Genomic DNA, 12226 nt, shown 5'->3' on the forward strand with positions numbered 1-12226 from the left:
CTTCTCTCTTTGGGCCTCTGTTCCCAACTGAAACTGCCTGAATGAAGCTAGCTTCCTCCCGAGTCTCTTACCCAACTGAACAATTACAAATAAAATCAGGATTTCAAACTGAATGATGTTCATTAACTGAAAGGGTCTACTAACATGCTGACCACATATGTACAGTTCCTACCAACTTCATGCAGGTTAATAAATATTTTGAAAAAAAAATTAGGGGCTGGAGAGATGGCTTAGCGGTTAAGCACTTGCCTGTGAAGCCTAAGGACCCCGGTTCGAGGCTCGGTTCCCCAGGTCCCACGTTAGCCAGATGCACAAGGGGGCGCACGCGTCTGGAGTTCGTTTGCAGAGGCTGGAAGCCCTGGCGCGCCCATTCTCTCTCTCTCCCTCTATCTGTCTTTCTCTCTGTGTCTGTCGCTCTCAAATAAATAAATAAAAAATAAAAAATAAAGAATGTTACCCATGATGTGTCTGTCACTCTCAAATAAAAAAAAAAAATTAGGTTGGGGGCAGGAAAGGAGGAAAAAGATGGTATCAGTACTTGATATATTCATAAAGAGTATGTTAGTAGTAATGAAAATAAAAGAAATATATCCATTGCCCAGCCAGAATAGCTTAGTTGGGAGAGTGTTAGACTGGAGAAATATATTTCATATCTCTTACATGTACAGGCTATTTAATAAGCTACGTGAGAGTCAAAGTACTAAAAGTGTACAAGGGAACAGAATAGAAAACTAACCTGTGTTGGTAATGGTTGTCCTTAAATGTGACTAGATTCTGAATGAATTTTGAAAATAAAGCCAAGGAGATTTGTTCATGGGCCGGCAATTGGGTATGAGCCATAGTGAGTGGTCAGGCATAACCCCAGCATTGTACTATGTGGAGCAAAGAACTTTGGCTGTAAACTGCTTCCACATTGTATAAGAAATTACTAGGAAAATTATTGAGATTAGAGTTTTCCTCAGCAGATTAAAGACTGGGCTGGAGGGTAGTGACTGACTTTGGGGCATTTATTTGGAAATGAATTAAATAAGGGAGGAAGTGGAAATAATGGTACTATCCGTTAGAGGAAATGAGACTGAAGGGGAGTTTTCTTCCCTCCTTCACCAGAGTGGTGGAAAATTATGACAATGTGCTCTCACAGAGGTGCGGAAAGAGAAACGGATATGCATAAAACTCTGAGTTACTTTATATTGTTGCTGGAGAAATTGGGGATCAAAAGAGAATGTCTTCGTTTTCCATGACTACTGTCTGCTTTATTACCATGTTTTTGGCAGTCTGGTCCAAGGCTCCTTTGACATTTGGAGACATTTTAGTGTGGTGGGCTCTTGGCCAACCTTTGGCGAGGTAACGCCCTTTACATCGGCTGGCCAGCCTGTCTCTCCCACTCCGCTCTCTGTTCCCGTGTTTTATGTGTGCGTGTGTGTATTGCCTACATTGCAGATAACCACCAAGGTATGGGAGTTTCTGTACACTGGTTCTGGAGTGAGAAGCTTTCCCCATATTCTTTCCCTCCTCCTATGTTCCTACCTGCACCGTATGTGAAACAGATGTAGTAGCCTTTCTGGTTCTGGGAGTGACAGAGGGCTCCAGATTGCACAGAACATGACAGAGCCCTCCATCTCTTGCCTAAGCACCTTTCTATGCCCCGCATAGAGGCACTTCTGTGACTGAGGCCAGGACTGCTTCAAGCTGAACGGCTCTGCGCCCAACAGTGTGTCCCACCTACAGACATGGCTGCAGCATGAGAGTCCTTTAGACGTCGCCTTTTCCACTTTGGTTGGTCTCACCAGGGTTAACACGTAGGTGTGGTCACTGTATTTTTTTCCTGGTCTGAGGCAACTTTGAATTATAACTTTACTGTGTTAACTCTGCCTTCCTGCTTCCCCTCAAACCACACCCCTGCTGTTAGTATAGCAAGAAAACAGGGCAAGGCAGGGTAGTCCCTCCTGCTTAGAGTCCTTAAAGAACCAGGGACCTTTTTATTATCTCCCACTCTCTTCTCCATTGTCTCAGGTGCCTTCATTTACATAGTCTGTGCACAGACTTTTCCCCCAGTATCTCATGAAAAGGGACAGCGTCCTTTGTGCTTTGGATTTATAATACCATTCTCTCTCTGTCTCTCTCTGTCTCTCTCTCTCTCTCTCTCTCTCTCTCTCTCTCTTTATCTCTCTACCTCTATCTGTATCTCTCTGGCTTCTAACACTACCATGACTCTTTGACACTTGGTGTAACTCTCAATAAGGCTTCATTCAGTTCTAAGAAGGGCAATTCTATTCATCCCAGCGCTAGTTCCCTCCCTCAAAGAATCTCTCATCAGTATCCAAAAAACATTAAGCCATATAGGGTATGTGTTCAGAATTCGTAAGCAGCATGCCTTGGCAGTGGGTGTTATAATATATGTGGTGAACACTTTCCCCATGAGGAACAAGCAATTTGTACAATGCTGACCAAACACAATGAGAGTATATTGGTCTTGGCAGGAGACAGGTGATTTTTGACTCTCTCTCTCTCACTCTCTCTCTCTCTCTTTCTCTCTCTCTCTCTCTTTTCTTTTGGTTAAGACTAAATACTTATAGCTGAAACTCAACTCTCTAGCTGTGTGATACTGGTCAATATGGACTCTAAGATTCTAGGAGATACATAGATGTTCACCAATAAAGTCGTGATAGTCATGTTTCAAAGTAGGATTTTTCTTTTTTCTACTTGTCTATCACCATGAGAACCTGAATGGGATTTCCTCAAAAAAAAAAAAAAAAATTGAAAACACAATTATGACAAAATTCAACAATTTCACTTCTGGATATATTTATAAAAGATTTGAAAATGGGATATTAAAGAAACAATGATACACATATGTTCATTGTAGCATTATACAGCTGTGATCAGAAGGTGGGAGTGACCTAACTGTGAAAGGGCAGAGGAGAGGACTCATAACCTGTGGGGTTTATGTACAGTGGGAAATTATTTAGCCAAAGAAAAACCAGGGGGTTATGATACCAGCTACAAGATAAAGGAAACTTGAACATATTATACTAAGTGAAATAAGCCAGTACCCACATGACAAATACTGTGCACTATGGTTTGACTATAAAATGTCCCCCATAGGCTCACGTATGTGAACATTTGGTCCTCGGCTAATGAAAGTGATTGGGAAGGTTGTGAGACCTGTAGGCAGTGGAGCCTTGCTGGAGGAAGTGGGTCACTGAGGGGGGGGGGGCTTAAGATTTCATATCAAGGCCCCACTTCCAATTCACCCTTCGCTTCCTGACTTTAATGTGCTCCTGCCATGAAACTTCCCCATGGAAACTGTAAGCCTAGATTATACCTTTGACTTCTCTTAAGTTGTTTCTGGTCCAGTATTTGCTCACAGAAGTGATAAAAAATTAACTGACCTACCGTGTGACTCTCATTATGAGAGATGCCAGGAATGAGCTTACTGCTCAAACCCTGCAGGTGAAAGCCCTGCCTTTAGGAAGCAGTGTGGATTTAACTGGGGTTATTTCAGTCAAAGCCTGGGCCCAGGCAGCCCCAATACATCAGGCTTTGCCACTCAACAAAGGTACCTACACCTCTGCAGGTTTCATGAAGTTCAAGGAGGAACATTGGGTCTACATGAAGTCATGAGAAAAAGAGCAAGGTTCTTGTTACGCATTATCAAGGGCTGCTGTGCGGGAAAAGAGGGAGGTGTAAGGAAGCAAGGAACAAGTCTCAGTGCCCCCCGCCAACAGTTGAATTGTCTACCCAAGGGCTCACCAGGCAATGCCAATTCCTTGACAACACAGTGCCCTGGCTAGCAGAGAGTTAAACAAGGACCCGAGGGGAAATTAACCTGGGTGAGAGACAAGAGACACAAAGAAGGAGACCAAGTCTATATTCTGATCAAGGTCTCAAATTTATTCAGCAAGCACAAGCTTATATACAGAAAATAAAACTTTCTAGACAGTGCCTACGTGCCTAAAGTCTGTTCCACAGATGCCTCTGTGTCTGAAGACTGTGTGCCAAGGCCATACGATAAGGGCTCTGTGCCCGGAGATCCAAGACCAGCTGCAGTTCTCATGGTCAAAGAGCAGCTACAGCTCCCAACAACACAGGTGTATGTGTATTCTCTGAGTTTCTAGATACTTTGGAAATCAGACAGTCTTTCTGGAGCCAGATTGTAGTATACAGATGTAGTTTGAGGAAGCTTCTGGAATTGGCACAGAAGCAGAGCACTTGTTTTCTTCTCCCTCTGTCTCTCACTGCTTTTCCGCCACCACCTACTGAAGAGGTGCATCTGCTTCATGTTCTGGTTCTATTAAATGAACTGGTGACTTAAAGGAAGAATGTGATAATAACCATGATTACTGCAAGTTTTCTATGAGAAAGGCATAGTCTTCCATTAATAGGCCAGTTTATTTATTGTCTTGAAAAGTGCTTGATTGATTCCTAACTAGTGCTTGAAAGCAAAACCACAGGCTCTTTTCCATTAAGTCAGGTGCCAATAAATTACCCTCATTTCTTCTTTCCTTTGGTTTGGTTTCCATGTGACTCATGTCTGACCCAAGTGGTCATCATAATGCTGTATTTGTACATGTTACAGATGAAATACTCTAGCTTTAACATTTTCTATTAGAATGTTTTCCAGAACAATAAATGTGAGGCACTCATTATAGTTGAACACATGATCTGCATCAGCAATAACTTATAAATATGGGATTTAAAAAATACCAAATAATTACTGATAATTTTTTCTGCAGTGATTTTTTGGTATATGAAAGGGCTTTACTGGTTTCATATGATATTTATGTTCATTTGCTGAGTCAGGCAGACAGCAACAGAGATGAAGTGTTTTGTCCTAACGGGAAAAATTCGAGTCATTTCTATGTACAGAATATTTTGCTAAGAGCAAAGGAGTCAGAATTGAGTTTGACCACAGCTATGGAGGAGTAAGAGAAAGGGGGAGAGAGAGAAGGGGAGGAGGAGTGAGAGGATCTGGGAGAAATAGAAGAGAAGGTGGGAAGGGGAAGAGAGAGGAAGAGGAAGAGAGAGTGAGGAAGAGAAAAGATAGGAGACAGGAGGCCTATACGCCAGGCTCGTTGGCAGACATTTGATATGAACGGGTCAAGGAGATCGAATGAATGGCACACAGGGCGGAGGTCTGTGGGTGACAAACCCGTGCAGTGGCCACCATTGATCATTCCAAGCTCCAGCAGCACTATGGAGCCAACATTCCCGAAAGGGGCTGAAAGCTCTGCATGTTTAGTAACAGGATGCATTTTATCACATGCTTGGTGCCAATTTTTTTGCAATGTTTATTATTTCATGAGAATTTCACGATCTATTTAAATTCCCCCTTATATATGCTGTAAAAACTTCACTTATATTTGCTCACTAAATATATCACACATGTATGGACTTTTTCTTCCTTGTTTTTCTTCATTTAAATTACCTGGATACAAATAGGCACTTTGAATGATACATAATGATTATTCATTGAGCCTAAAAGTAGCTAATCTACTAATTTTGTTTTGTATTGCATGAAATACTTTTTATTATAATGGATCATTTTATACTAAATAATTTCATTTATATGCTTAGAATATAAAGTCACTATTACATTTTTGCTATGTAATTAAGAAGCAGCATTAAATGGTGGGATTAAATGGCAACGAGTAGAATTGAAAACTATGTTATTTTTGAACATACATTTCACAGCATGAGAATGAAATGTGTTCAGCTGCTCATTCCATATAGAAAGAAAAATATGTTTAAAATTAGAATTATGCCAATGAGCCTCCATAATGAATGCAGTGGTCACAGAAATATAAATGCTTCATGTCAGCAGGGAGAAGAAAAAGTCACTTTTAACAGAACATTTGGTGTTCCAATATCTGTACATAGAACATATATTTTTTTAAAAAAATATTTATTTATTTGCAAGCACAGAGGAAGGCAGCAGAGAGAGAGAAACAGAAAAAGAGAGAAAGAGAGAGAGAATGGGTATTCTAGGGCCTCTAGCCACTGCAAACAAATTCCAGATGCATGTACCACTGTGCATCTGGATTTACATGGGTACTGGGAAATCAAACTCAGGTCGTTAGGATTAGGTTAAGGCAAGTGCCTTAACCATTGAGCAATCTCTCCAGCCCCATATTTGTTGTTGTTGCTTTTTAAATAAGACAGTTTCACGTCAGGAATCAAACAATAAGCCTTTAACAAAAGTTAGCAGGAGTCAGAAAACTATGGAGTCTGAACTCCCATGATAAATGATTAAAAAGTTGTGTTTCTGGGAGGCATTGTGAGCACGCCTTCCTTTGTCTATTGACCTTCACCATGAACCCCATTTCTTTACTTTCTACTGAGCCCCGGTGGACCCTTCTTCTGGGTCTCTGATGTACTCTAGCGTATTCAACATTTTGCTAACCCTCATGAAAAGAAGATCATTACTGGTACCCGGTCTTTGGTTTGCTTTGCATCCATGGAGAAAGGCTGACACTGGTCCTGTGTGTTTGAGATTATTGTTCCTGTGGGTTCAGGGCTTTGCTGAGAGGTCTACTGGCTATACCAGATTGGTAAGCAGAACACAGTAGGTTTGTTTACCCCAGGAACACTTAACTTGGTCCATTAACTGGACCAGTGTTGCCATAGCAGGTCGCTAAGCCTCATGGGAACTCCATCTAGAAGGGTTGCACGTGTTGAGCCCCATAAGATGCTTTGCTCGCTCACAGCCAAAGAATCTCATCAGTGGGGTTTGTCTGGGAATCTCTGTACTTTAGTCTCTCTTACATTTTCAGTTGAGAATGCCCTCTTTTCCTCCCCTTATCCCAGCCCATCTCTCCTTGTCAAAAAATCTTTCTAGCAACAAGATGGCATGCAAGTTAATGCCTAAGCATGAAAACTTAACAAGGTTTCTGAATCAAGAGTTGAACTTCCATCAGATTGTCCTGCTTTTTGAAATTATCCAAGTGTAACTGGTAATTATATCCACAATAAAAAAAAAAAAAATTAGCCGGGTGTGGTGGAACACACCTTTAATCCCAGCACTGGAGGGCAGAGGTAGGAGGATCTCTGTGAGTTCGAGGCCACCCAGAGACTACATAGTAAATTCCAGTTCAGCCTGGGCTAGAGAGAGACCCTTCCTTGAAAAACAAACAAACAACAACAAAAAAATTAAGGTGGTCTAGGAGTGTAGCTGAATGATTCTGGCATGCATAAGGCCCTGAGGTCAGCTCATAGCACACAGAATAGATGAATGAAGGGCTGACTAACTAGCTATCAAACGTGCGCGTGTGTGTGTGTGTGTGTGTGTGTGTGTGTGTGTGTGTGTGTAATGACTATATATGTATATGTTGTACAGTAATTTCTCCTATAAATTTCACCACAATGAGCGTCATTTTACTTTTGCAGAGGAAACCCCCCATGGTGGTGGATGATCTTTTTGAAGACATGAAAGATGGTATCAAGCTGCTTGCTTTACTGGAGGTCCTGTCTGGGCAGAAACTGGTACGGGTTTCTTCTGACCATAACTGTTCGGTGGTTTTTGTTTGGCATTTGGGGATTGTTGGGTTTAGAACCTAGGGAGTGCTGCTCACACAAGAGAGACTTCTCTTTATAGTTGATAATACTGTGGAAATGCCTCTCTCTCCCTCCTGGGAATGAGGAATATGTCTGCTTCTTGTTCTTTGTACAGAAAGTGCTACAACTATTGGTTACTGCCTGTGTTGTAAACGCAGAGGACACCATCAGTAATTGGGCATGGCTAACAACTGCATCTCTGTGGGATCTGGGAAGATCAGCCACACATTAGCATCTACCTCACTTGAAGTCATCCAGATCTATATATTTATTTACCCAGCTGTTTCTTGAAGATTAAGCTTGAAAGAAATGTGCTATTCTTCTGATTTTGTTTTTGTCCACATCCTCCTAGTATTGATAATTTGCTACAAGAACAGGATGTTCAGAGCTGTGTGTTTGGATATTCTACGGAAACAGCAGCATGAAGACAACACTAGCAGTTAGCAATAAAATATATTTGTACATTATTGAATAATAACGTATGTATTTTTGCTTATGCAACTTGTAAACATAAATAATTTATGAATTAATGTTTACTGCAATAGAAAGAAATTTAGGAAATAATTTTCAAAAGTTGTGTAACACACTAGACACAGTCTGAAATTACTTTTTTTATTTTTTAGTTTTACAAGGTAGGGTGGTAGGCCTCACTCTGGCCCAGGCTAACCTGGAATTCACTATGTAGTCTCAGGCTAGCCTCAAACTCATGGTGATCCTCCTTTCTCTGCCTCCCAAGTGCTGGGATTAAAGGCATGCATCACCACCCCTGGCTGAAATTAGTAATTTTTTTCCCTTTTCCTTTCATCTTGGCCATTTTTATTGATTGCATAGATAACTGAATTTTCAAGAGTTTTTTTTTTTTTGTCTGAAAATAATTTAACAGTTAACTTTCATGCAGGGAATCTTCAGATTAATTATTGTGTGAAAGTTTGTTGGAAAGTACAAGCTGGTAAGAATGTTGTGTTGATCTTTGATCTAATTGGATTCTTGGCGAAGTGGATGTCTTCGTTCTGGTGCTGACTGGCATCCCATCAGGGCCCACCTTCCATTTTAGCTACAGGCATGGACATGTCCACTCACTTTGACAGCACCACTCTGTCACCTCAGGCTTGACCAAATGCCACAGGGTGGGCAGAGATAGGAGGATGTCTGTGAGTTTGAGGCCACCCGAAGGCTATATAGTGAACTCCATGTCAGGTTGGGATACAGTGAGACCCTACCTTGAAAAATCAAAATAACAACAGCAACAAAAAAATACATTTCCTCTGCCTCAGCGGTGCTCCTAGGTATGGTACATCTAAGAGAAAGTAGAGACACTGTGCTTGGACAACAGGTGAGAAGTGCAAGAATCATCAGCCAGCTGGATCACAGTACAAGTCTTGGGAACAACGTGGAAAGCATTTCCACACTCTCAGGAGAGCTGTAATAGATTTGCTAAAAGAAGGAAAATACAGGACTGTAGAGATGGCTTAGTGGTTAAGGCACTTGCCTGCAAAGCCTAAGGACCACAGTTTGATTCCCCAGGACCCCCATAAAGCCAGTTGCACAAGGTGATGCGTGTGTCTGGAGTTCATTTGTACCCATTCTCTTCCTTTGCCTCTTTCTTTTGTTCACTCTCTTTCAAATAAATAAATAATGAATGAATGAAATGGAGTCAAAGACAAAGGTATAGATGACTCAGAGCAATGTTGGAGCTCTTAATTTTTCCTCAAGTGTATTTTAATCCATCTAGATTGTATTTGAAACTGTGTGTATGTGTGTGTATGCAAGTGTCCTTGCCTTTCATCTTGTTGAAAGCAGGATTTCTATTGCTGCTTCCCTCTGTCTCTGTTAGGCCAGCTGGCCTTTGAGCCTTGGGATTTCCCTGTCTCCCTCTCCCGCCTTGCCATAGCGCACAGGGATTACAGCTTCTTCTCCTCTATGTCTGCCTTTACATAAGTTCTGGGAATCTGAGATGGTGTCATCTGGTTTGGTTAAAATGTGCTTTGCCCACTGAGCAATCTACCCAGCCCAGGAAACTTTTTTCACACGTGCATGTCTCCTCATCTTCCTCTTTCCCTTTCCCAGCCTTGTGAGCAAGGACGCCGCGTGAAGCGCATCCACGCTGTGGCCAACATCGGCACAGCCCTCAAGTTCCTTGAAGGAAGGAAGGTAAGAAACCAAAGCAAATCATTTCTGGGGAAATGATTTGAGATTTATTGAAAAGGTACAAAAAAGCGATTTCATGGTTAAATATCACTCAACTTTCTCCAGTGTCAACAGTATATAATGATAAAATTATTATCAAAAGAAGAAAATAAAAATTGTCAGGATACCATTAACAAAAGCATAGAACTTAGTCTAATTCCATGATTGTCCAAGATTCAATTCAACATTACACTGTGTGACTGTCTCTTTTACTTTGTGACTCTGCTATTCTTTCTTTCTTGACCTTTGACACTTCTGAAACTCGTAGCTAGTTATTTTTATAGACTGCATTTTTTTTTTTCCTGAGGCAGGGTCTCACTCTAGTCCAGGCTGACCTGGAATTCACTATGTAGTCTCAGGGTGACCTCGAACTCACAGCGATCCTCCTACCTGTGCCTCCCAAGTGCTGGGATTAAAGGCATGTACCACCACGCTTGGCTAACTGCTTCTTAATTTGGATTTATGATTAGATTTATGATTAGATTGAAGCTCTACATTGTTGGTAAGAATTCCTAGGAAGTGGTGTGGTATTGCTCCCAGATACAGATTGAGATGTGCCTTATTGCCTGTGTGATCACTAATCCTTTAATAAAATGGTGTCTCAGTCTGTTTGCTGTGGCTGTAGGAAAACATCCAGGACTGGACAGTTTAGAAACAGGAGAAGTTCATGTGTCTGACAGTTTTAGAGTGTGGGATATCCAAGAGCCTGAAACAAGCTTCTGCCTTTTTGTTGCACCACATGACATTGAACGTGTTGAAAGGAACCATGTGTCAACCCACTTCCTGATCAATAACACCACCAGCCTCATCATGAGGGTTCCACCCTCATGACCTTACTTCACCCCAGTATCCTTCCAGAGGCTGCCTTGCCAAGAGATGAAATTTGGGTGACACATTGAGATCATATGGTAATACGATTTTTCATTACATAGTTGAGAAATAACTTACAGGAAATGATTTAGAATATGATATTCCTTAGATTGTGAGGATTTCATTCACTCACTTTAGTATAAGTAGATAAATAAACAAACAGATGAGAGGGGGCATCTTTTTGTAGAATAATTTCCATGAATATAGATACAATGAAAAACACCTGAAATGACCAATAAACAAACAGAGATGACTACTGAAGACCATGAATACTAAAGTTGGCAAGGCAGCCTCTGGAAGGTACTTCCTGGGATTGTGGGCTCATCGCTTTTGTATTCTCTAACCACATATTTTCTAGGCTTATTTTATATTTCCCCTGCTAGGTCCTGGAATCAGCCTCTTTCCCAAGGGGTCTCTGCCCTTGCAATTGGTAATGGTCCATTACCCCCATCTGCGTATTGGTTATGCTGGGGTGTCCTAGTTCTTAGGCCCTCTCAGCACACAGGTCTAGAGAATATGCATGTTTCCTAATATTATGTGTACACGTCTATATGTTTTTGTCTTTAGATTTCATATGTGCACATGTATACATATATAGCTTCTATATATATTCTTATAACCATAGGTTCACATTGATAGCTCTGGTTCCAGCCCAGCATTGTAAAGTTTATACTGGCCTTATGTGGTAACTTAGGATGATTGTACTGGCAATATCAAAACCACCTTTATAAATGGATATCCATATATTCTCAGAAAATGGGATGATTAAATTATTCAGTCTGCATGCCTTAAATTAATTCCTATCTACCACCCATATATTGTTGAGGGCATTCTACAAGACATGAACTCAAAGAAAAATTTGTTTCTGTACTTTAAAGAAGTCACATTTTGATAAATATGTTTAATGCACTGATTCCTGTGAACTTCATAAGTAGGAGATCCTGAAGATACCAGGCCAGTGTAGAAAATCAGCCCTAGCTGTTCTGTATAAAATACTGGCAGTGTTTATAGATCACTTTCATCTCATTCTTATTGGACCACATCTTTTCTGGCTCACCTTGAGTTAGTTTTTCATAGCTTAATGAAACCATGTTGAAGCAGATATTATTAGATTTCAGGATAGTCCAACTTCTACATCAACCATATGACAATAGTGCCTATGTTATTCTGAAAAAAAAAAGGATTAAATTAAAGATAAATTTTCTCTTATTAAATAATGTCTGGATGAAACTTACGCTGATCTAACCTATGAAAAACACAATAAAGACATTTTTTTACAACAGACTTATTTTCATAATGACCACTTTCACAGAACTATACTAAGTAATTAAAACATAGCACTGTTCCTTCCAGAGGAGCTGCTTGTCAGGTAATGGCTGCTGAGGGAGGGGAGAGATTTTCTTCAGTGGTGTAGCCACTGGTAAGTTGTCTATACTATTAAGAAATGACCCAAACCCATGCTCATGCAAGCAAATTTAATTTAAATCAGTGGTCCACAAAAAAAGGAAAAACATGAAAGTAGGAAGGGAACTAGTTTGTGGAAGACTAGGTTTTCCAGAAATGGGGTGGATAAAAGAGTATAATAGGGTGAAGTGTACACATGTAACTTTACATA

The 12226-nt window shown here is 40.7% G+C and overlaps 1 protein-coding gene across 1 annotated transcript in view; it reads left to right on the forward strand.

Moving 5' to 3' along the window:
- LOC101612525 (nesprin-1-like) overlaps window positions 1–12226 on the forward strand; it is a 183927-nt gene that overhangs the window by 93559 nt on the left and 78142 nt on the right. The window contains exons 4-5 of the mRNA XM_045158732.1: window positions 7387–7482; window positions 9622–9705. Of these exons, the coding sequence (XP_045014667.1) occupies window positions 7387–7482; window positions 9622–9705 (180 nt within the window). The remainder of the gene's footprint in view (window positions 1–7386; window positions 7483–9621; window positions 9706–12226) is intronic.

Source organism: Jaculus jaculus, chromosome 9 (genome assembly GCF_020740685.1).
Source record: "Jaculus jaculus isolate mJacJac1 chromosome 9, mJacJac1.mat.Y.cur, whole genome shotgun sequence".
In the NCBI taxonomy this organism is placed as follows: domain Eukaryota; kingdom Metazoa; phylum Chordata; class Mammalia; order Rodentia; family Dipodidae; genus Jaculus; species Jaculus jaculus.